The sequence below is a fragment of the Amblyomma maculatum genome, chromosome 4 (assembly GCF_055883805.1).
Source record: "Amblyomma maculatum isolate TAMU_Amacu chromosome 4, ASM5588380v1, whole genome shotgun sequence".
In the NCBI taxonomy this organism is placed as follows: domain Eukaryota; kingdom Metazoa; phylum Arthropoda; class Arachnida; order Ixodida; family Ixodidae; genus Amblyomma; species Amblyomma maculatum.
Genome location: NC_139347.1, coordinates 180085661 through 180111748, shown reverse-complemented (window position 1 = coordinate 180111748; position 26088 = coordinate 180085661). Strand labels below are relative to the sequence as shown.

The 26088-nt window shown below is 44.8% G+C and overlaps 1 protein-coding gene and 1 long non-coding RNA gene across 2 annotated transcripts in view; one reads left to right on the top strand and one right to left on the bottom strand.

Annotated features, from left to right (window-relative positions):
* Positions 1-16399, top strand: part of LOC146193754 (ATP-dependent RNA helicase DDX54) — a 108271-nt gene extending 91872 nt beyond the window's left edge. The window contains exons 15-18 of the mRNA XM_084602812.1: positions 118-222; positions 2334-2435; positions 5621-5739; positions 16163-16399. Of these exons, the coding sequence (XP_084458938.1) occupies positions 118-222; positions 2334-2435; positions 5621-5739; positions 16163-16335 (499 nt within the window). The 3' untranslated portion in view covers positions 16336-16399. The remainder of the gene's footprint in view (positions 1-117; positions 223-2333; positions 2436-5620; positions 5740-16162) is intronic.
* Positions 12243-23001, bottom strand: LOC146193753 (uncharacterized). The gene is made up of 2 exons (XR_014706866.1): positions 22806-23001; positions 12243-13662 (listed from the first exon to the last, which is right to left on the bottom strand). It is a non-coding gene; the product is annotated as an uncharacterized LOC146193753 (long non-coding RNA).
* Between the last annotated feature and the right edge of the window lie 3087 nt (positions 23002-26088).

The window sequence follows — 26088 nt, the reverse complement described above, 5'->3', positions numbered from 1 at the left end:
ATGATGGAATCTCTTCGGCAGTGATCAAGCTTGCTGTGTAGAAGCGAAACAAGCTCTGTCGAGTTTGATTGGGGTTGAGAATCTGGAAGGCTCACCCCGTGCCCCATCTTTGTGCAGGCTGGAGCTGGAGAAGACCTTTGAGCAGCAGGCATCCCAGGCAGTGCTGGATCTGACGGGGGATGACGACAAGCTCCTCCGCAAGCAGAAGAGCACCCTGAAGTGGTCAGTGGGGGGGTTTATTTGTATTATGTTTTTTGCTGCTGCGCTTTCAACTTAAGGCACCATCTTGACTGGCTAGCTCAACTTCTTCTTTAGTCCTACAGGAATGACGTATCTTCAGGCAACCTTGTCGGATTTGTCCTTCATCGGGGAGTTTTTCTCTGTGACCAGAGAGTTCATGTCACTGTTCTAGCATCAACGGAATACCCTCAGCACTGCCAATTGCAGCAGTCTGCCCATTGCTGCTGCAGAAGGGTGATTTTTGGTGATGTTTCGCCATGATTGTACTGAACACTACATATTCCAGCAGTCTAGAGCCAAGGAGAATGCAGAGAAGGGTTTATCATTGTCTCAAGCAGTTTCACCATGCTGAAGAATTCACAGAAGCTGAGGCTGCTGCCTAATGTGCTCAGCCTTGACTAGTATGGCCCTTCGTCAGATGACTGATGAGAAAAATAACCGATGGGATGTACATTTCGTTTTCTAACTGTTTGCACATGTTTTGCACATTTGCTTGGACTGTGCTTCAACGATCTCCCATGCAATGCGGCAAATGCCTGCACAAAACACAAATTGCTTTCATTGGGCTCAAGTCAAACTACTTTTGAGCCCTACTAGATTACTCAGGCTTTAGTCAGGCTTTTGCGCAGCACCATCACATGTGCCGTAAGTTCAACGTAAGACCGCAAGGAAGGTTTTGGGTGCTCTCTATGCTGAGAGCTTGAATCTAGGGACCTCAATTCCGCGTGCTCTCACAGCACCGTCAGTATTCGAGCTTCCAGTTTGTTTGCACATTAGGACCACATTAAATCTAGCTTTCCGCGTAGAAGGTGGATTCAAATAAATAGGCCTAATAAAATTGAGCCAAGTGTGCACACGTGGTCTACAGCTTAATTGTGCCAATGCTGGACGCCTTCTGCCACACAAGCTTGAATTATATCGTGCAAGGAAGTCTCAGCCGAGCCTCTTCGTGGCAAACACTTAAAGAGTAAGTTTAGGCCAAGTGCGTGGGAACCATACGCCAACGCCGAACTCTTTTTCATCTGTAGATGAAAACAGAGCTGTGCATGCACAACACAAACACTTGTTCGGCTGCAAAAAGCCTCCACTGCATTGTGACATGACGTCATGGTCTGGTGCAGCTCGCAAGCGTAGTGGCACTGTGCCCATCTCTGAGCAGACCCTTTGACCTGCTTCTTCACGCTGGCTTTCCTTACCCAGTTACTCCAAATGAAGCTTGTTTGAAAGTGTTAACATTGTAACACAGGAACGCAGTCGTGTGCTTATTTTTGACTGTGTGGACTGAAGTGGTACTGAAAATTAAAAAATAAATTGAGGTGGACGTTTCTCAACACAATTTCTAGCTTTTAACAGCACAATATTTGATGTATTTTTTCTTCTAAAACAACGAGTAAGCTTGGTCGCAGTTTAAGAAACAATGCAGATGTGGCTAATGTGACTGCCTGGAATCCTGAGCCATTCAAATCTTCGTGAAATGCGTCATCATTTTTTTTTAAAACCTTTTATATTTGCATTTTTATGTTATTTCTCATTCTTAGGTTTTCCGATGCCAAAACATGAAAAAGCTGCACCAAGCTGCACCAAACTGAATTTTCACCTGCTACAAAGCTGCTCCAAAATGTTGTCCCTATCACTGGTGCTGTGAGTGTGCAGCCTCTTTCCAGGAGTTGACCAACCCAAGGCACACATTTGGGGCAGCTTTAACTTCGCCCGTAATTATGTCCGTCTCCCTGTTCTTATAGCACCTTGAATCTCATTGTTATTATATTCTGGCATAAGAATTTCAAAATTTCCGATTCCTGACAGGAAAACATCCCCACACCACTTAAGAAGTTTTTACGGTCATTCATTCATGATTTTTATTTGTCCTTTTGTTTTTACACAGGGCCTGTGCAAAGCTTTGCAAAGGGTTTTTATTATATGGAGTTGCTAGTGTCATCTGCATAACAATACCACTGCGCTGTGAAAAGAATAGGATTGTCGCAGTCAACAGCACAGGCTTCCCTCACCACCAATGGTAGTAGTTTCTTCAAGGTTGAAAGCATAACAGAAGATGTGGATTAAAGTATGCTTCACTTTGTGGCCCATTTCAGGGACCGCAAGAAGAAGCGCTTTGTGCGTGACGAGGACCCCAAGAAGAAAAAGATTCGAACGGAGAGCGGTGCCTGGATTCCAGCATCGTACAAGTCGGACGTGTATCCTTTGCCGCTGCGAGTACACTGCGTGCCGAAGAAGTGCAGGTGTCACTCAGGAGGTTGTTGAACTGTAGATATCAATGCCCCACTTTTATTTTGTGAGATTTTGATGGGGTGTAGCTGTTACAAGAGACCGCAACGAAGCCCCAAATATGTGTTCCAGTTTTAAGTGGTGGCATGCATTTTTATAACTAGTTAGTGTGGCTCCATGGAGTCTTTGGAAAGTATGGGTGATGCAATGCTTACCAGAGTGAACCGCCCAGAGTAAAACAGGCTGCTGCTAAAACAATACTGGCAGGGATCATGTCATCCTAAGGCAGTGGTTGACCAGTGGAAGTGGTGGGGCCCCTTGAGACAAGGGGGTGGGAATCTTGTGCAGATTGTTTCTGGCAGCAGCTTGCAGAATTCGAGTTGAGTCAAAACTAAACTGGCTTCTAAAAACACGCACTTGATAAGCCAGCGCGTCCTGCAAATGACGTGAAGAAGAGGCGACCCATCGGCACAAGTGTGCATACTGTTAGAAAACGTTCAGCTTCTAGCACCGTGTTGTTCACTCATTGGACAACTAAGACCCATTGCATTGCAGCCTCGCATTGCAGCCTCGTCCAGCAATGCATCCACAGCTCGAGTTTCACAAATGGCGGCATCAACAAACGCCATAGCCGCTCTCTCTCTCACACTGTCAATTTCCGCACTCCTCTCATGTTTCTCTTGCTTCGAGAAACTAAGATCAGCTCTGAACCTGTGTCTAGCCAGGCCAGAGCTATTACACAATTTTGTTTTTGAGGATGGGTGTTCTCGGATACCAAAAATCGCTTCACACACGCCATAGTGTTCGCGGAGCACCATTTGAGAAACACCCTACAATATCTGGTCTCTAAACACTGAGCCATGCAGTTCATGATGGTGATCCATGTGTGTGTGTGTGACCTGCGGCCGTCGGTGTCACGTGGCGTTCGTCTGCCGAAGGTATTGTGGAAACCAGTCGTACGCTCATCCTACTGGGAGGTTATTCTGGGACAGTGAGCTGCTAACAAGGATCGACATTTTATGATGACCGGTGACTAGGTGCAAACATTCACTGCAATTTGATGAGATGAGTTAGGCCTACGAGGTCTTCTCTCAGTTCACGCAAGCGCCAAGCAGTCACAAAGACAAACGACGTCGATGGCTACACTTCCGATAACACACACACATAAACACACACACGCAAACCTCAGGCCCAAACATTCCGATCGCTGCCCTTGGTAGGTTGAGCGTGGACGACGGATTCAAAGGGACGTCCAGGCGTCTTCCCGAGAAGACATGTCAATGGCGGCTCTTTCTGCAGCGCATTCTCCAAGGCCCGTGTTCCGCCGCGTTTCGGGATTTATGGCCTCCGCGCCCTCTCCGCTCAAACCGAGGGAGATAGTAGTTAGAGTTAGGCCTAGCAACACTGAGTTTGATGAGATGAGTTAGGCCTAGCAACACTGAGTGAGTAATGTGCTAAGCACAGCATCTCTAGGAAGCAAACCGCAAGCTTTGTTGCCCCCCATTTTGGGCTCGGAGATGGTTCTGATAATGTCTCTTCTTGGACACTGTGCGCTAGGTGGCTTTCTTGGCACGCCCAGCTGCGTAAGCCTGGGGATCGAAATGTTCGTTTTATTACCCGGATTGGGGTGAACGCGATCCTAAAAATTATTATAATGCGTGATAGCAGCAGCTTTTGAATTGGATCATAATATAATAATTGGTTCACAGGAAAGGAAAGGCACAGTATCTGTCACACTGTCACACTTGCTCCGTGGGTACCTGAACCATGGACACATGATCTGTGCCATCAGGGAAGGGAGGAAGGAGGGAGTGAAAGTTGAAAGAGCGAAAGGGATACCATAGTTGAGGGGTCCACAGTAATTCCGACTATGTGGGGATCTTTAAGATGCACTGACATCACATAGCACACGGAGGCTTCTTCATTTCGCCTCCATCCAACTGCAGCTGGCAGCGGTCGGGCTAACCACCTGATTTTGTTGATGATTAAAGACAGGACGAATGAACGAAAGGCGAGATAGATATGAAATTTTGACTCTTTTTGAGCCCTTTGATTTGGCTGAATAATAAGCAAGCCTACCTTCTACAGCTTTCAAATTAACAGTACTACTAATAACAGTACTTACAATAGTACCATATATAGTACCATATATGCTTTAGTAATGAACTTACTTTTTTCAAGAAAAACTGACATCAATATTGGAGGAATATTTATTATGAGCGGAGAAAGTTGAAATTTTTTTTGGTTGGTTGGTTCATGGAAGGGAAAGGCGCAGTATCTGTCACACTTGCTCTGTGGACACCTGAACCGTAAGGGAAGGGAGGAAGGTGGGAGTGAAAGTGGATAGAGAGAAAGGGGGGGCCGTAGTGGAGGGCTACGGAGTAATTTCGACCACCTGGGGATCTTTAACGTGCGCTGACATCGCACAGCACACGGACGCCGCTTCGTTTCGCCTCCATCGAATCCCGGCCTCGGCGGCTGCGTTTCGATGGAGGCGAAACGAAGCGGCGTCCGTGTGCTGTGCGATGTCAGCGCACGTTAAAGATCCCCAGGTGGTCGAAATTACTCCGTAGCCCTCCACTACGGCCCCCCCTTTCTCTCTATCCACTTTCACTCCCACCTTCCTCCCTTCCCTTACGGTTCAGGTGTCCACAGAGCAAGTGTGACAGATACTGCGCCTTTCCCTTCCATGAACCAACCAACCAAAAAAAATTTCAACTTTCTCCGCTCATAATAAATATTCCTCCAATATTGATGTCAGTTTTTCTTGAAAAAAGTAAGTTCATTACTAAAGCATATATGGTACTATATATGGTACTATTGTAAGTACTGTTATTAGTAGTACTGTTAATTTGAAAGCTGTAGAAGGTAGGCTTGCTTATTATTCAGCCAAATCAAAGGGCTCAAAAACCTTGTGGCATGGATAAAAGTTTAGTCTGTATTGTCCTTGCATATTGCAACCTGTGGTGGGCCACAAAGTATCCAACTGAAGCGTTTTTTTTTAACAATTGCATGCTGTTTCACCCTGTGTAGTGCTTATACCACTTTCATTGCAACATACAGCAAAAACAAGATCATTTCTAGCTGCAAAGCATTCTGGGTGTAAAATGTGTGATTTGGATGGGAGGAAAAGATCCCTGACTCAGTGTCCTAGCTACAAGCAGTGGAGGAAGAAGGCCCAGATGGACGCTCGTGAGCAAGAGAGTGAAGGTGACGACGACGACGAGGAGGGAGCTGGCAGCAGCCGCGGGAAGCAGAAGATGTCTGCCTGCGGTGAGTACTGAGCTGTCCCATAATCACAGTCAGTTATTTCTGTGTCTGTGGCGCAAGATTACCTCATAACTCTGAAGACAGAAGTTTGCTACTCGGGATTAACCTTATTTATACCTTTTGATGGGTTCATGCTCCCAAACAGCCAACTCATGTCTGGCAGCAGCAGCTCATTAACACAGAATGACATGAGTTTAAGTGGCAGGCATGGCTGACAGTTGTTTGAGTCAGCTGCAGAGTTTTTATGAGGTATGGAGCTTCACATCAAATCTTAGGATGTGCAGCCCTTCTTTCTTTTTTTTTTCTTTTTTTTGATGGATGAATGAGTGAGTGGGAAAAGAGGACATCTTGGTACTTGAATGCCTACGATCACAAACAAAAGGTAAAACTTTTTCTTCCCTCCCCCAAATTCCATACCATGTCACAATGAATAGCAGAGCACGACACAATGCACCAGTCTCAGCTCAACAGGTGCATCAGGTGGCACCCGCATGCAGTTCAGCACGGTTTCTAATTTGGAGTCTCTTAATTTTGCTTGCCACAGTACACCTGCAGACCTAGGTATGCATAATAAAATGATTCTGAAACCGATTCCGTTTAATTCTTGTACTTCCTGTCCACTGAATGAAGCAATGCCATGCCTCATGTTAACTCTTTTATTAGAGGCTCATGCCCAGTAATTGCAAGGGCAAAGGAATCATCTCACCCAGTGGCAGCAAAGACAAAAATGAAATGGAACTTCATTTTGGTATCATTATACAGTGGAATATCAGTGACACAGTCATGGTTCATATCAATTTCGGAATGACAGTACAGATGGTTTCCTGAAATGTGTGCATATTGTGCATGGTACACGATTTTGGGCATCCCAAACTCTCTGCCACACTGCTACAGATAAGAAAAATGCACAAGTCGTGACTGAACTCACAAGCACTGAGCACTGCCTACATATCCTCCACACCACAGTCACCAATCACGTAGTACCAGCACGAACAGTGCCAAGTGACCATAATTAGACACTGTCAGCCATCAATAAGCCTTCATGAGTAGTATAGAGTCGAGTCCACTTATAACAATATTCGAGTGCCACGGAAATTCTATTGTTATAATCGATAATTGTTATAAACAGTTTGCACGAAAAAAGCATAACAACTGCAAAGAGGGGTCACGGATGGCAAGTGACATGCGAGCTCCGCCGAGACATCGTTTTGGTCACCCCGAAAGGGGTCTTGTAAAAATACGAGAAGGTTGCCGCAGCTGCCTCTCAGCTTGAGAAATCCCGAAGTAACGCTGGGGTGAAGGGAGAGAGAGAGAGACAAAACTTTTATTTAAATGCAGGAGATCTGGGCACGCAGGCCCCTGGGGTGAAATCGCCACAAGCATCTCACCACATACTTCTCACTGCCTTGCACGAGAAAACCTCATGTCTGTTAGCCTTGCTTGCCTCACGCGAAGCACGTCGACATCCTTCTCAGTGGCATCTAGGTACCCCACGTAGTGCAGCAGAAGGTCCCTTGCGAAAACAAAGCCGTGGAGGGACTGAATCAACTGCAGGGCCTCCTGCGAGAACAATCTTAAGGCAGCCTGCCCTACCGCTTCGTCACTGTCGTCGCCATCACTGTCGTCATCAGGCGCCTTGTCGAACGCTTTTGCACCCACTGTCAAGCCAGGACTTTTCTTTGTCGAACTTCTCAGCGGAGCGGATGATCGTCAACACCATCGGTTGCAATAGTGTGTACTCCTTCACGATACTGCACTTCGTCTCCAAATCGATAGCCGCGCGCTTCTTTTCACTGGCAACATCGTCCGATAATCAGCGGGCGGATCAGCTATCTTTCGTTTCAGCGGCGATTCAAACGAGGCGGAGAAACCGCGTGGCCAGGAACGACTTCGACGCAGTCAACTTGCACAAACAACCAAACCCGTTGGCAGAGCTGAGCAAAATAAGGGGCGAGCGGGCGAGTGAGCAGGTCAGCGCTGTGAGCGCGTTGGCGATGTCCATTTGTGTTTCGGAAGGTGGCACAGTGTAGAGCTATGGGCGCAGTCCATTTTTGTTTCGAGAGGTGGAAGGGCAGCGGGAAAAAGGCGCGCGTGGCTTACAATGCAGAGAACTCTATGACGGAAAAGGCCAGAAAACAGGTTCTATTGTACGAGCACGCGGTGGGGAGGGTGCAGCAGCTGGATTTCTTTTTTTTTTTTTTTCGTTTCTAGGATTTTGCATTCCACTACCTTTTGGCACGAGCACTCAGGAGCCACACTTTATTGTTATAACCGATAATGTGGCAAGAGGGCATTGTAGTAAGCGGGGTATATTACCATAGAAAACATACAAAAGTGGACAGTGTAGCAGGTTTTCATTCTTGTAACCAATATATTGTTAAAACCGGTATCATTATAAGTGGACTCGACTGTATTTCCCTTACCTAAATACGTAGACTTTGTCTTGAGTGACGCAAATATAGTTTGCAACCCTGTGTGATTATACAATAAAATCTCGGTGATACAAATCTGGTTGATACGAATTTCAGCATGATACGAAATCGCGAAATTCCTCAGCCAAAGTGCATTGTGTACAATGTGCAAAATTTCGGATGGTCCGAACACTCTCCCGTGCCACTACAGATGATGCGAATGCGTGAACTGGAACCATAACCTTGAGAGCCCGCTCATCGTTGACTCCGCGATCGGCAACCGCGCTGTATATACGCATCACAAGCAGTTAGCGGTGACGCGTGGTCCGCACCTCGCCGACGTCGCGATTTTCTGTCGGGCTCACGCTACGAAAAGCTTTCAGCGGCACGTGGCCCATAAACCGCAGACGTCGCAACTGTCGTAGTTGGTAGCGGTGGGTGCACATAAACCGGACATCACTGACTCCGCTATAGCGATCTGAGAGCAGTTTACGGCGCCACGCAACCCACATGTCGCCATCTTCAGTCATGCTGTTCACTCTGCGAGAAGTACGTGGAGGTGGGCGGTCTGCACATTGCCGGCATCGCAATCGTTTTCCAGAGCGCGAAAAGTTTTCAGCGGCGCGCAGCCGTGAGTATTGGTTGGCGGCGCACGCGGCGGGCACGTGCAGGCCGCACATTGTAGACTTTGCTAGTCACACTGTACGCAACGCGAGCAGTCTGCGGTGTCACGCGGCTGCCACATCGCCATTTCTTGTCGTGCCGCACGCGCTGTGAGAAATGCGCGGAGGCACGAGGCCCGCGCGTCACCAACGCCGCGATCGCCTGTCGAGCTGTGTGCGCCGTGAGTGGCAAGCTGTGGCCGCGCAACCGTAATAAACCTTCTCGGACGTAAACAGAGATGCGCGACTGCCTTTCCCATGCTTCTGCATACTTATTTTCTTTTGTTTCAATTATACGAATTTTTTCACAACCCAGTGAGATTCGTATCACCAAGGTTCTACTGTATCATTGAAATTGTACTTTATTTTTCAGGCCTGGGTAGCCTCGTTCTAACTTGGTACAGAGGAGCAGTACATTAGGTATAAGCACTGTCCTGCTAGTCACACATCAGCCACTCACGATATCCATCCTGACATATAGTAATTGAACTGCCAGATGCCAAGCCAGTGCACTTATGGCAAGGGCTGAAGAACGTTTGTTGATCTTGGTACGAAAATAACAGCATTAACTAATTCACAGTAGCCTAAGAGGTAGTGTTAGAAACCTAGTGGATGCGAGTTTCTGGATCTTACAAATTCTTAAAAACAAATCCTCTCATTCATAAACACATTTGCATGAATGCATTTCTTGCACTTTTAGTATAGTGCCAGTTTTGTTCGTTTCGATGAGGTGATATTTCAGATAACACAAATTTACGCACATGTGTTCTACACTTTCAATGTTCTCACCATCAGTTTGTACAGTGCATCGCATTGGCGAGGAACAAGCAATTTTAGGACAGCTGGCATGCGACATGGGGGAACAATTTTGGCATCTTGTGTAGCGCAGCTCACGTTTGGCATCACTGTGGAATATAGTGACGACAAGGCATTTCAGGTGCGGTGTCACGTGGCCCGCACCGTCACAACAGTTTTGAAAACCGCTCGTGTACATGCAATAATGTATTTAGCTTGTGGATGAGTGGATATGACAGACACTTTTCGAGCTTGACCGAACATGACACCTGCTACAGTTTGTGGATCCGCAGCACACACACTACAGATTCAAAAGGTTCAGGAAGAATTAGGCACAAATTTGAGTGCAGTTATTACATTTCAGTACTAGTTTGTGAAAGGTAGTGTCGCCTATTGACCAGCAGTGTGCCTGTACGTGAGACTGAGAGCTGCTTGTCCGGTAGTTTCTGTGCATTTTTTGCTTTGCTGCCTCCTGACAAAAGAAGTGAGAATCCTGTACCTATTCCACCAATTTCTGTGGAGATTGTTACATGGGGTTGACTCATTCCCTCTTTGTCTGTGTGGTTCAGTTTTCTTGCTGCATGACGATTCAAGCCATTAATATTCGAAGGCACAATGTTAAGGACGAATCACCTTTTCAATCAGTTTTTGTGAAAAAATACTGATATTTCGCATGGAAAAGAAGAAAGGTGCAGTAATTGTTACAGTCTGGTAGACACCCGAGCAGTGCCCTGAGGCGATGGATGAGTGAGAGGTTTAATGAAGCAGAGCAAGACACTACAGTGGAATGCTTTGGGTTAATTTCAACCACCTGGGGTCTTTCTATGTCTATCATTCTGCAGTGTCTTGGATTTCACCGGTTCTCGCGAGGGCTGACAGGGTTGGTCAAAAGCTCCCAGCCACAGGGTCTGCTATTCCATAGTATATCCAGCTACTTAGAGTGCTAGTAAAGCTGTGAAGGAGGGATTAAAATACTTCTCCTGTCCTCTACAGATTGAGCTTTGGGGGTATTATAACTGTTTTACTATACTGCTCAAAAGTTTATCTTGTCAGAGGGTTGGTCAAACAATCCCAGGCCGCATTCAAGCATAATGAACATTATGTTGCTTTGCGACTTGCATTTTAAGAGTTGCGTCTGAGCCATTTTGTGGAATCAGTCTTTAACAAGGTACGATAATGTCAGTGAGTTCTCACTGTTCAGTACACGTGGACATACAGTCTATCTCGGCTATAACGAAGTCGGCGGGAATTGAAAATTGCTTCCCTGTATCCGCTATTTTATTGTATCTGGGCCCGTATTCAAAGATGTGCGCCGTTATCGAAGTGTCGCTATCTCATGTGACCTGGACTCATCTGATTGGTCAAAACGCTGGAACCAGGTGTTTCCACTATGGAACCGGAAGAGGTGGCAACATCATATTCCGGCGTTTCCACCAATCAGCTGACTCGAGGTCAGGGAGATAGCGACACTTTCGATAACGACGCAAACTCGGATAACGGGCCCTGGACTATGAAAAAAAGCGACAAGTTTGAATAAATTGTTTTATCATTGCTGGATGAAGTGGTCCATCATCCCCTGAAACCATTTTGCAAGTGCGGTCTTCACGGATCGCAGCCTTCATACCGTCTAACTGCGAACCGAAGTTCTGCTCTGAACTCCCGAGGTAAAGTCATGAGCTACATGAACAAGAACAAAGTTTGAGCATTCATTTATTGATTACTCTGTAATTTTGTTTGACAAGAACAGATTAGTTTTTTAAAGAAGTTTCCTTTGGATGCATAATATCTGTAGGTCGCCATCATATTTAATAGAGAAGTACCGAGAATGTTCTCAATTTTGTGCAAAATATTTGTTCTTTCTCATATTGCTCATGACTGTACATCTGTAGTGTGTCAACTGCCGCGATGGCTGCTGCGGAGGGGCGCAACCAGCGTCATCGCTGTCATTCTCCGAGGCACTATCCGCCCCTTCTATGACGTTCCCAGCAACTTCGTCAATTGTGAAGTCCCGCGTGGCAACAAGTTCGTCGTCGGCCGAAATGAAATCCATCTGGGGCAGACATGGAGGCACAAGGTCCAACTCATTAGCAGACTCCCATAGCTGCTCTAAGCAGGCTCTCGTGGCGACACCATCAGCTGTTGTAGTGATTGCAACCGCGACAGCTTCATCCTCAGCAGGCTCCGTGCCCACGCTGCTGCTCCATTTCTCGGCTGGAAGTCATCATGACCAAGAGTGAAGACTATATCCTTAGCTTTTACTGGCATGATGGGTCCACTGAGCAGGATGTTCTTTAATCGAGCATACAAGAACCACCTGTAAAGTGCGGCTTCTACGTTGGCATGCTTGGCGCATGCCATGAGTCGAGAATGGCGTCGATCTTGCTGCCGTTCTTGATTATCGTAGTGTGTGTGGACTGTGTAATTTCATACTTCCGTGCGATATCACTTTTCTTCATGTTTCGGCGCGCTTCGTCTTCAATGACAATATTATGCAGTGAGTGTAGCAGTGTTAGCATCAGCTGTGTTCTCAGTCAGCCTGTTATTTTTGACACGCAAAAATAAAAGTTAAAAAGGACGAGCAACAGTGTGGCACACCAACTTGGCGAGTGCGGGAAGTCAGACTACTAAATGCCTCACATATTTTAACTTGCTTCACTGTTTGCATGGCAATGTTAACTTCACAACAGTGTAGCCACCGAACTCTTCAGCTGCATGAAGTTTATAGCTTTTGAATACAAAGACAATTCAGTTATTTTCACAGAGTAAACTCTAAAGATGTTTATTCAGTTAAATATACTGCAAATACAACCAGGTTTGCACATGATACAACTTTCTATGTCATAATTATGCACACAACGAAATATCAGTTCGCTCTGTGCGAGGCTATTAGTTGTGTTTGTGTGTAATCGCCCTGAGTGTTATCAGAGTAATATGCATAACATGAAATAATACAAGAAGAAATTGAGTGTTTTAGCAGTAATGTGCGATAAGCATGCTTATAGGCATTTAGCTATTGGTTCTCTGAATGCGAGCGGTGATTTGCACACCCTGTCAAAGACTGGCGCAGTGCACACTAGTGACATACAAAATCAGACAAACGCTTCTTTTATAGTATTATTGCCCATTATAGCTTTTGAAGTAAATCATGGCCATACAGGTTTTCGTGCAAGTCGTTACCACATAATAGAACAATTGCTGGTAGGTTGGCCTCACAGCCAATAGCCTGCATGCTGTTCACTCTATATTTAGCGCTCATTATAAATAAATTCATTATGAGAACAAATGTCTTCAAAGCTTCATTTACAGCTGTGAAGTCTGCTCTGTTGCAGTGTGAATGGTGCAAGAAGCATTTAACAGTGAGAAAGGAAGCATTAAATGCATGACAAAACTGGATCATAAAAGGGAACATGGTAAAGAACTTATTCTTAAAGTGGTTGGACCTAGTGACCATGCATTGGGGGCTTGGTGCTTGGTCATTGCCATGGCATCTCTTTGCATGGAAGCTTCGAGGTTAATTAAAATTGCAGACTATTGTAATATTGATAGGCAACCCTCCCCATTTGGAGGCAGCCACGTGAGGCAGCCAAAGAGCGCGAGCAATTTAATAGCGCAACACCAAACACCATTCACTCCCAGCAAGGCAACCCTGCTGGCTGTAGTTCTCGCAATCAAACAAAACTTAATCGCGCACAAAAAGACAGAGGCCACTGGTGCCACTGTTTCCGTTCAAGTTCGCTGCGGGCAATTTGAAGGCACAGGCTGCCCACAGCAGTGGCAGAGCAATGGTGACAAACACAACGTGGGACAGCACTGGAAGGAAGGGGGGGTCCCATCTTTACATTGCCTTTGAGGAGGGTTCCTTTGGGGGTGCCATGAGTGCAAATGCTGGCCACGGGACAGCTCTGCGTGCCATGAGCTGCCCGGCTCCACGCACATGCTCCCCCTTGGTGCTGCACAATGGCGGTGACAGCGGGGGCGATGGGGTCTGCTGGTGGAAGCCTGGGGGGCCACCCAGCAGCTGGTTCTTGGGCATCAGCGTGTTCCACTTGAGTGTCAGCCTGCATGCGCAGCAGTGGCTCAGTGTGGGTACGAGCTTTTTGCCATCATACAAAAATTCGAGACAGATCCCAAGAGGTTAGGCTTAACGTGTGCCCTAGCCTACACCACCAAACAACAATGCCACTTGTGTTGCAGTGAAAGCCAGCATGCCATCGGCAGTGGCAAAGGTCATTGACGCTGGGGCTAGACATTTGAAGGCTTGAACTGAGCGAAAATGGAGAGCAGAATTCGAAAACAAATAGTTGCTATGAAGGTGGGTTTTGTGCAACCAGATGTTAATGATTCGAGGGGGCCAAATATTATTTGTGAATGAATTTCGAGCTAAAGGGAACAGAGGCAATTGGAAGGATGGGTGGCACACAGCGTTGCACCAGTAACTTCTTGGTGCTTGGTCATTGCCATGGCATCTCTTTGCTTGGAAGCTTCGAGGTTAATTAAAGAGATGAGTTAGTATGTGATGGTCCTTCTCCTGCATATGCTGCTCAACACTGAGGGTAAGCGTTAGACTCATAGGCCTCAGTTTCATGTGTACACACACTGCTTTTGTCGCGAATCTGTTAACATTACCAATGGTTCACTGAAAAGCTCCAAAACAGCAGTCACAACAGTGACAGGCCAAAGGCCATGGAAGGCTAAAGGGAACACAGGCAATTGGAAGGATGGGTGGCACACAGCGTTGCACCAGTAATTTCTTGGTGCTTGGTCATTGCCATGGCATCCTTTCGTGGCGACATGGCTATTGAGTACAGTACACCCTTTTCCCAACGGCATTGCAGTTGAACAGAAACTGACTGCCTCCGCTTTTTTGCTATTTCTGTTCTAAGTGCACTGTTAGGAGGAAGCTGAACAGTCTCCGCATAAAGGTACTGATGAGTTATTTCATTATGCACTAGAATTATAGTGTCCCCTACAAAAATGACAATGGCCAGATATATTTGTCATAGCATGGCTGCTCTTGTTTGCGGTGGAGTCATATTTTGTATGTCTGCATGTCGTTCACAACACGACTTTTTGACATAGTATTCGAAAGAAAAACTCCTCCAAAAGGTCCAACCTTCAGCAAGCACTCTTACACAGTAACATGTGTGCCACATAATTATGTGAAATTATGCAAGATATGCAGGTGACAACATTTAACACCGAAAACACCACAGGCATGTGAGCCCTATATTTGAAAACGACAGGCACGCATTCGCTGCAGTTATGTACGCCATTTGGGCGAGCATTCACTTAGAATCAGTGGCACTTGGTGCTTGTGCTGAAATAATTTAGTGAATTCTTAAATTATAATGAAACAAATTGCAGTCATAGGTGCACGTACCAAGCCTTTACCTGTCCATTAATGGAAATCTTGACTAGATCACATCGTATTAAAAAAGCATTTTTAGCGATTAAGTGCAGAGATGTAGGTCTGACAGCTACCATACACCCTTTACACCACTTGAAGCCACAACACCCTTACACTAGTGTACGTTTAAAGGGTGTGTGCATGCATAAAGGGTGTTGGAATGCTCGAGACACCCTTTTAGAAAAGGAACGAAATGGGTGGAAAGAGTACTGTGACACCCTTGGCAGTTTAAAGCATAACTCCAGAGTAAGGAGGCTTCACAGGAGAAGTACCTACCAGCACCAAAAAAAGCTTTCATTGCAATGCACATGATGTGTGGACATAGAAGGGATATGTAATTGTTATTCCATTTTCAGAAAGCATGCATACTTTGCATATAGAAATAATGTGTTGTTCCTGCCTCGCATTCTGTGTAATTTTTTTCGCGCTGCAGCTCCAAGCATGAATGCCCACCTAAGTTCTCCTCCCTTTTGTATAAGACAGTCTCAGAAAGTAAAGAGAAAGCATGGTCACACTCATCTAGCAAAGCACTACCACGAAATGTACACACATTTCAGCCCTGCTGTTAGTCGCAGTGTTGAAAATTGCCAGTGCAGAAGACTATGAGCGAAATGGCTGAAGTCTCGTGACTTAGTTCAGCCATCTTGCATGGATCAAACGGTAGCCACATGAGCACATGAAAATTATGTATAGAGCCCGCTGAAGATCAACTTATGTTCAGAGCTCCTTAATTGTTCCAACTTTCCATTGACTTCATGTGAGATGCTTAATAGCACAGAAGTCGAAATTGTACACACTCTTGTGTCTTCTGCAGCAGGCACATGATAAAGAGGTAGTTAGCCAAGAGTTTCAAGTTTCATGGTGGTGTTGTCCAGCGTTGCTGGTAGATGCGTTGGTTGGTGCTTATGTTTCCACTGTAAAAACTGGCTGCGCATGTACATGGATTGCAGTGTGTTTCACATCTGGTTGGATTAGTGTTGCAAACATCCTAATGGTACTGCATTGCCTTTTTTTTTTTTATTGCACATTACATGGTATTACCTGCCCATGTTGCCTCCTCTGAGATACCCATTTTCTGTGTAATACAGCTGGAGTCTGGTGTGTAGTATGTAGCGCACATTGCTAAATGTCTGCTTGTCCTGTGCATTCAGACCGACTGGGAAAACGTCACAGTGGCCCTGCTCGCCAGAAGGGCCCCAAGAAGCACTTCCGCCGTGAGCTCAAGACCAAGGAGGAGATCCTCAAGGCAAGGAAGAAAAAGGCCCGGCTCAACTACCATGTCAAGAAAAAGCACATGGAGAGGGCCAAAAAGCGCAAGGGCTGAAAGACAGAGAAGGAGGTCGTGGGGCAAAGGGAGTGTACAAAGAGAATTGTTATTCCAAACTCGCCGTTTGTGTGGCTTCCTTAAACATCTTCATAAGCAGAGTTTCATTTCAAACGAGAGTGTGCACATATCACATAGTTAAGTGCACCACATGCCTCATGGGCATCACCTTCCTTTGTTGCTTTCGAAAAAAACAAAATGACCCAAGCTTTTCTGAGCATCTCCATCTTAATTTGATTTAATCTAACACATCGAACAAGGCTAGTTCTTAGAAGGCAACATAATGGCTGAAGGAGGGAAGCAACATCAGCGCAATATGGGGCTAACTTATCTACCCCAGTTAAGAAACGTGGCCGAACCTTGGCCGATAACGGTCAAAACAAACTCGAGGTATGTATCATCAGCCAGGCTATATTCACTGCAGGGCAACGTCCTTTTCCTTAGACCAAAGTTGGCTTTCACAATCTTGTACCGAAATTGAATACTCCGCCGATGAGAATTGGATCCTGCGCTGGAACTCTTGGGCAAGCTGCAGTCGATGCTTGTGGAGTCGCGGCACAAGAAACGCAAGCAAACGCACATTACCGATTATTTTTTCGTGTAAATAAACATGTTCTGAAGCTCGCTACTCACACGAATGCATTCCGGTTCTTGTTTGCGGCGCATGACTGACAGATTACTCCCGTTCATTCGCCGTTGCGGCTGAATTGCAAAAATTATCGGAATCGCCCTCCGTAAACGTGCAGTTGCGCCTAGCCCTCTTTACTCATGGTAATGAATCAACATGTGGGCTCGGCCAGCACGGTGGGCCACGATGGCGCTAATTCCAGTGCCCGACTGGTAATTCGAACTTCGCTTAATTCGAACAATTTTCTCGGCCCCTTCGAGTTTGAATTAACGAGCTTTCACTCTACTAACCTTGTCAAAGTAGGACCAATGCTTGCCAGCTCGTAGCCAGTGTTGCAGTGCATCACTTCCTTTAAAAAGCGCACTTAAAAATGCCTGGTAGCAGTCTCATGAGGTGCAGTCTTTGATAGTGCTCGAACAAGTTACAAGAAAGGAGAAAAAAACAAGCTCACTAGAATTTGAACTCTTGGCATTTTGATTACAAAGTGGTCGTACTAGGCTGAACACCCAAAAAATTAAAATATGGTTCTCTGGTCAAAGTACTTGTGTATGCTGTATTAGTCCACCGTATTTGATAGTGGGAGCAAAGCATAGCAATCTTATTTGCTTTTGCGGCCACCAGGAAGTAAAAAATCGGCTTCAGTCAACTTCAGCCATAAAAGAAAGGTCTAAACACGTACTTGTTGCCCAGAATTTCACAACTGTGAATCGGCCTTCTCGTTTTGTGTACAGTTTTCAAAGTGCATATTGCTTTGTTCAAATTGTATGTAATGTTATGCGAGTTGATGTATTTGTGCATATATTTTGATCCCCAGCTGGCTACACATCTTTGCATATCTTCGGCCTAACTTTGCTTGCCATCCTTTAGTTGCGTTCCCGCTTAATGTTGGCACATAGTTGACACGAGGCTCAGCTGCCAATCAAAGATCGATATTCAGTCTATCAGCAATTTCTGCTTGCTGAGCGCTCACATTTTTGTTCATGGTGACGAGAGCCCTGGTCTTGTGTGTTCGGCTGAATTTGTGATAGTAACATACAGCAACATGGCTTTGAAGTGTTTTTTGTATTTCAGAGACGAATCCAGGTAAATACAAACAGAAAAATGCGAAACACTGTTATCAGCATGAGCTGTAAAGATATCCGCACTATTTTTTATGTGCTTCAGGTAGAGAAACTTGACACCAGAGTTTAATGAAATTTTACACTAATTTAGACAATATCAGCAATTACATTTTGGATTTGACTCTTCTTAAAAAAATTAAATTTGGCCCATATTTGATTGAAGAAAATATATATTTTTAGAGCTGTTTTTAGGCTCTCTTCAGGAAAAAAATACCTAAAACTGGTTATACTGGGAATGAAACAGGAAAACAGAATATTTATTGTCTGCAATCAGCAGCACTTCTGTGCTTTAAAGCTAGCAATTAAACACTAATAGCAGGTTTCTGCTAGAGTCTTCTTTTCTATTGTTCACACTTCGGCAGCAGAAACTACTAGATTATATTAATCAGAATTATTGTACATATTTCGCTGTACCATTGACTATTCAGGGGTGATCGTGAAATACTAGACACATACAGGGCACAAAACAAGGCAACAGCTGGTATTGTTTCTTTCCTGCCTCAGCTGTTTCGCTTATGTTATTGAATTGAGAAAGCCACTGCTAACTTGCCTAACTGTTATATGCAGTCTTTTACACACTGTCTGCAGCGGAAACAAAACATTGCTTTTTCCACAGTGGGGTTAATGATCCCATCATTTTGACCTCCGAGTAGATATCTCCTACTCATTTTTGCATATCCTTGACAGTCAATGAGAAAGTAGCGCTGAGGAAGGAATAATTGAATAACACTCTAAACAGTCCGACCTTTGAGGCTGCAGCTGAGAGAGTTGGCTCATTTTGATCCATGCATGAGCAGGATTTGGCTCAATTTTTATGTGACAGGATTTACTCACAGTTTCTGGTCTTAATTGGCAGCCTTTTGGTATCAAACTTTTTGCAGAAAGATTATCTATAGATGATCATTCAATTTTAAAAGGAAATTTCACTTTGTTTTAATTTGATGGATTTGGCTAGTTTAAGGCGGGGGTCCCACTCCGGCAGCGCGAATGTGCCATTTTAGGCAATGTTTGCGTGAGCATTCTGCGCGTTGTTCTTTTTCGAACATCACAAAGTAGGCATCATTCGAAAGCTTAATATACGCTCTGTCAAATGATGTGCTCTGCTTTAGTGTGTCAACGTTATCAACTGCATGAGAGGTGGTATTGCAGATGACAAATTCACTACCGTCGTTGATATACCCTACTTCGGATTAATTTGCTGAAGAAACTGCTGCACTTAGAACAGTTTCTTTTGGCCCACACATAGAATGGGTATTTGTCTTAGGGAAAATAACGCATAATTTCTTTTAATTTAATCAGTATTTGATCGGCAGCCTTCTAAACATGGTAAAGTTTGGCTATTTTGGGCACGAATATCTGCGCTTTATCAATGTGCACATCAGAAAAATTTTTACCACTTCGGGCGCACATTATCATAGTTCAGTGTACGAAAGTTCATCGAAATTTATTCGCTAGTTTGCTTTTATTGCCTTCCCAATTTGAAGATTTCCGTAATACTACCTCACATCGCAAAGCTTGACCAGGAAAGCCGCTCATTCTACAGCCTAGGAATCATGCATGGAGAAATTGGAATAGTAGTTCTTGTTGCAAATAAGCGCAAATTGCGCCTTATACAATTAGCACGATTATACTGAGCCTTCAAATATAATCAATTTTTCCTACACGGCATTCAATTGAGAAGGCCGCCATACTCAACAACGGGAGCCTTGTTTGAGTCGGCTTCCTTTTAATATTGTATTACTGTAAAATACAGTTAAAATAAGAAGCACAAACCATGGTGATAATTAGTATTTGCACCTGTATTCGCTCATTAAAGGTTTTTTACTGCTAGCGCCATCTAGGTAAAAGCAGCAAAATTGTGAGCTCATTCAATTATCAGGATAGGCGCGCCTGACAACACTCCTTCAAAGTATTGAAGCCAGTCAAGAAAACTAGAAGTCAGCTTCTCTGCAGTGCAAAAACCCCTTCACCATGGCGGCCAAACCTGTTTTTGGGGCAGAAATCAGGTGCAGTGCAGGAGACGTCTATTGTGGCAATAATGGCCACGTCCATTTCCTGCACCCCTCTTGTCCCAATTATGGGATTAAGAACCCCTCCGTTTGTGAGTGCCATTCATAACACCTCCCCTGCCCCTACCTCCTCCAGGCTCTCAATAGTGAAGGAATTCTGCTCAACATGTTTGCACATATGACATCAGCTAGCTGGACATAGAAGTATTCTGCGCTGCACCCAACTTCTGCCCTCAAAACAGGTTTGGCTGCCATGGTGAAGGGGTTTTGCTCTGCTGACTTCTAGGTTTCTGCAACCCACCTATTACTACTTTTGTGCTGTGAAGTGCTGTGAAGCGTTTTGCTTGTTGCTATTTGCATTGCTGTTTGTCAGGTGAGTGTCACACTTTTCAAAAATTCATTGCCTGTCGAAACAACTTCTTTCGGCAGCAGATCCGGTTTCAAACATTCCATAGAGGAATAAATTCGACAACTCTCTCACCTGATGCAGTGGCTACAATTCGTGATCTAGAGGAAAGCAAAGAGTGTCAGTGGAGTGAAAGGAATGAATAAATACCTGGAGGCACCACTCGATCGAGGACGTGGTGCGAGACACCACTGGTTCAATTAGCACAAGACGCATCTACTCAAAGTGGAAACACGAACAGTTCATTAGGGAAGGACCGCGGAGTGAAAGCTTTTTTTTAGGTGACAAGACATGACACGCACGCTGCGTGCGTGCACATGTTTTGCGCGCATACACTGGTTTATGCGGGGGCTATTCGCGCGTACGAAGAACCAGCACATGGTCACCGCATCACCCTTTGCACCCCTGCAGTGCTAAGCCGCTAACCTTCACGCCTAATCGCTGAGGGGATTTGCACTATTTTGTGCTTTTCTGAATATACTTCTGGCCCTGTACTTTTTCCCTGGCGCATTCATATTTCGCTAGGTGCTTCAGGCTCGGATAGCAAGTGACACGGTGTCACGAAATCGGCGCACATTTTCATCAAGCCGGTACGGCGCGAGGCCCGCGCAGCGTCGCGTGGAAAGCATGGAGAGAAAAACCGCCCTCCCCGCGCGGGAGAGCGCGTACCTTTGTACGCGTTGCCGTGACCCTCTTTCCCATTGCCCGGGGAGGACGGTGGTTCATCGGTCTGGAATACGCCAGAAAATTCCAGAATTTTCTATGGGACTTAGCCAATGACGACGCGCGGCTCGACGGGAGGAAGAGAGAGCGCTATAACCAGCGAAGCTAAGTGTGTGTGCGCGCTAGCTTTGACGCGTGCTAACAAACAGACGCGGCGCGCCCCATTTAAAGAGACCGCGCCGCTTGATGAGTCAGTCAGTTCGTCAGTGTTTTGCGACGTGCTCGCCTGTGCTTCGGCTGGACTCCCGGGGATCACCCGCAGCTGGCAAGCCCACGGACCTGCAAGGGAGCGGCGCTCGTCTCGTATGGCGGCCACATCGTGACTCTTGAGGCGTCGGACTGCAACAGTGCCCGGTGAACAATTTGGTGTTTGTTTATGTAACTTCTCTCGTGTTTGATCTGTTGTAAAACCTCTGTGTTATTGAATCATTCTGTAGTTGCATGCTTAGCGTTTGTATTCTGTGAACCTCTCGTCTGTGCATTTCAAGTGTTCTTGTGTATTCCTTTGTATCGCCTCTTGCTGTGCATAAATTATGTTTTGTTTGTTACTTCTGACTCCGATCCTTACTCTGGTTTGAACCGGCGACAGCTGGGCACCAAACGGCCACCCCCTTCTGTCACTACAAGGTAGTTGAATTCCGGCTGAGCTTGCCACGCAGGTCGAGGGTATCTCCTTTGCGACCGGAACAGCTACCCCCACTCACTCTGCGCACCGTTAAGGGCACATCGTTAATAAGCCCCCCTTAATTATTAACGGGTGACACAAGGCTAGCAAAAACCAAACAGAATGCGCAGAATCTTCCGGTAAATTTACATGTATCGGGCTTGCTTTTAGGCTGGCGACAAAAGTGCAAATTTATCAAAATTAAGACATGCCTTGACAGATTGCAGGTTGCTTGGACGAAGTTCTTCACCCGTGCGCGCGGGTGGTCCAGTGGTATTTCTCGCAAAATCTAGACATTATGTGTTTGACAGCGAGTGCTACGAATATCGCCACGTTATATGCTGCATGGTTTGCTGGCAAATGCTCGCACGCGACATCAGAATACGCCAGCTGGCGTACCACGCGTATGATCCACCATTTAGATGTTATGTGCGTCATGCGGCTCTCAAATATTGGTCGAAAAAGGAATATAGGACAGTAGACCAAAAGAAATAGTTTCGGCCAGCGGTATCGAGCTGTTGTGTCCACATCTTCGTTGGTGCGTGCTCTGTTCCCTAGAGCTTTCAGTGGCACACGTGTGCTTAGGTGCAGCTGTCCTCTCGGAAAGCACCGTTTTGAATGTAGCTTCGCAGCCGCTACAAGAAACACAACTGCAAAAGGACGACGTCGCATACGGAGTACAGATGAAAAAAAAAAAAGAAACGAAGAAATTCGACGCTGCTGAACCGAATATGTCGAGCGTTAGCTGAAATGAGAATGTACACTATTTTGGTTCAGTGCTTTTCATGCTTATAAACATTACAAATATGTGCTCATAGATAATCAAAAACCAGACGTCATCACCGATAATCATCGTAATGAAACGATAATGAAACGTAAGAGCTGTTGTACGTCTGTCTAATTGTATTTGATCACTTACGAAGCGTGTATGGACATCTTCGCAAAGGTGGGACAGTTGACCGCACTACGCTGCGTGGAAAGAGAGAAGTTTCAACTGCAGACAGCGTAACATAAACAAAGTGACACCGAGAGGGCAGCTGGGCGCATTTCACTGTGACAAGAGAAAAGTCTTGCCTACATGTAAACCGAATTACCGGATTCCTTCGGCGCACACGCAGTGGTATTAGTGGGGCCAAGTAGTGATAATGCGCGTGCGCAGCCGGTACTCTCTATGTGCGTCTACGCTATGCTCAAAATAGTAAGCCTCGAAGACGTGGATTCATGTTATAATTATTATTATTATTATTATTATTATTATTATTATTATTATTATTATTATTATTATTATTATTATTATTATTATTACCCAGATAACCATGAATATTCAGAGGATGTCCACAAATAGCCCTAATGTCCAATGTCACTTGTCGATATTGTGTGGATATTGAGAGGATTATTCGAAATAATCATTTAGTGGATATTCTAAAGATATTATTTCGTGGATGTTCTTTCAGTGTATAGAAATCTAGGAAAAGTGCTTAAAAGCTTTGAGTGGATGTATATTTAACTTGAAGTTATAGCACAAACATATTGCGCATGTGTCGTCTCATACAGGGGAGAGACAAGGTCGGAGAGATGTTTACTCAATGTTTGGTCCTTTTTTTTTCTGAAGGAATTATTTAGGCTATCGACTGGCGCATTTCTTTTTTTTTTTTTTTTCATGGCTGCCAACACGTGCGGAAGGCCAAACTTTGTAGAGACTCCTCACGTTGTGTTCACAGTCCCAAACGCTAGTGTTCCGAAACGAGCGCAGTCACAAACGCCAGAGTTCCGAAACGAGAACCAACAACAGAGCTGGCAGCTTAGTAGCCACGGTCATCGCCACCGGCCGCGCCGCTAGCGCCACCGCCAGCATTGCTGTGGCAGCCGCCTCAGTTTGCTGCGTTGTTGTGGTGGTTCGTTCGCTTGTTTCTTTTTTTTTTCTTTCGCGTGTTTGTGTTGTTCTCGCAACGGCGGCCTTTTTGTTGTGTGCTTCACGTAGTCCCGCGCCCAAATTCGGCCAAGCACCAGACGACTGTGCGGGAGAACAGCTAAAATGGTGAGTGCAATCTTAGTGGCGGTGACTTTACCAGTCGATTATCGTTTCGGTTGAGGGCATACATTGCTAAAAATACACGACGTTTAGTTCGAGCTGGGATGATTGAACCGTCAATGTGGGCAAAATACACAGTGCCGCTTCTTTGCCTCTAGAAAGAAGCATGCGTGTGGGACTTGTTGTTCATTATAGGGATGGCAGCCAAGCTAGAGGCAATCAGATGCGATTTTGGGTGTCTAGAAAAGCCTGAACTTGAATAAAACACTTTGCAGGGCAGTCCTGCCGCCTACCATATACATTACCTCTTATTAGTAAAGTGGACAGCTTCCTAGCGCAGCTCTAGAAGGCAGTTCCGGCCTTGTCTTGTGATGGTGAAAGACTACCAAGAGCCCATCATTCATTGCTACTCTCGAATATATAGCAGGCATTCAAGGGCTTGGGTTTTAATAGCTATTAAAGTTCTTATCTTTAAATTTGCTATGTTTTTGCTCTTGTTTGGGAGTCAGCTGCAGTTTTCTGAATTTAATCATTTTTTAACATTATCTAAAATTTTCCTGTGTTCATTCCTTGAAATTTCCTTTCATTTAAGTTGTCATACTTAGTGACACCCTGGTGGTCTTGTATGTTTTTTCTTACACATGTTGCTTTTTAATTTAAGCTGAATGTTGCCCCGTGAACACTGGAAGATTGCAACAAAATCCTTTCCACTGTTTGCAAGGCCCAGCATATGTTTACGTTGTATGTATGTGTATATTGTTGGTGTAATTACACTAATGAACAGTTTCCTTCCAGCATACCCACCATTTCACTTTTTTTTTTCCTGTTTATATTAAAAGGGCTGTCTTTACCACTTCTTGCAGTGTGCTTACAATATGAGTTTTTGCCATGGATTTTCAAAATATTTTGTGAAGAATAGAGTGCTGTCTCCACAAGTGTGCTTGTTTAGGATATACTGCCAGTGCATTGCGACTGCTGCTGAGTTCATTTTACCAAGCTCAGATTGCATCAATGAACATGCTTCATTTGCATCATACCCACCATTCTACTTTTTTCATGTTTGTGATAAATGTGCTGCCGTTACTATTGTCATGTATTTATATATGTGCATTTGTATATTTGCAGGTCATCAATGTGCACCTCGGACTTGATATCACAGAGGCAAAATAAAACATAAATGACCAAATAAACATGACTGTACAACAACAATTTTTCTTGGTGATTTTCAGCTGTTGCTGCAAAGTATGGAATCAATTACTTAGTGCACTCTAAATGTATTTAGGGCATTTCCCCCGAAGAGAAGTATATTTGCAGGATGGTAGTAGCTGCACAGTAACGCCCACTCACCCTACTTTATAATAAGCCAGTAATTGCTCAATAATATCCACCCAGGTGGAGCCATATGGTGCTTGGGTGGACATTATTGAGCAATTACTCGCTTATTATAAAGTAGGGTACTCCTAATGCACAACTCGCAGCACCAAAAAATATATTGGTTAATATCCACACAATATCATTTAATGTCTCATCAATATTGTGTGTGGACATGCTGTGGGCATTATATGGGCGTCCACAAGTGTCAAAATGGACATTCCATGGATGTTATGTCAACATAATATCAACTTCTGTAAACATCATATGGACATCGGATATCTATTTATGGATGTTCATTGAATATCCATTGAATATAATATGGTTTTCTGGGTTATTATTATTATTATTATTATTATTATTATTATTATTATTATTATTATTATTATTATTATTATTATTATTCACCGTAAACGCTTTCGCGGACATTTAGTGTTTAGTGCATGTGGTGGGTTGACGGAATGAAGCGCGTGTCTGTATCGGGCGGTCGTGCAGAACAGAGTACTAATATCCATCGCGGCACACGCACATCGCCGCTGTTTTTAGACTGCCACAATGAAAAAAAATCGAACATATTTATTAGCACAATGATAGCCTCCCTTTACGAGCGCACAGGGTCATCCCAGAATAGTCATCGCGGTGAAATTCCAAGTTTTTTGGGTGTTTCTTGCACCTCATTCCGGTTTTGTACCGAAAAAAAAAAACAGTAAATAAACGTTGCCTTTGGTTTTGACGTAGGACATCGTCTTCTTCACTCCTTCGAACACGTCAGTTGGTTTTAGTAAAGTAAGTAGAAAAG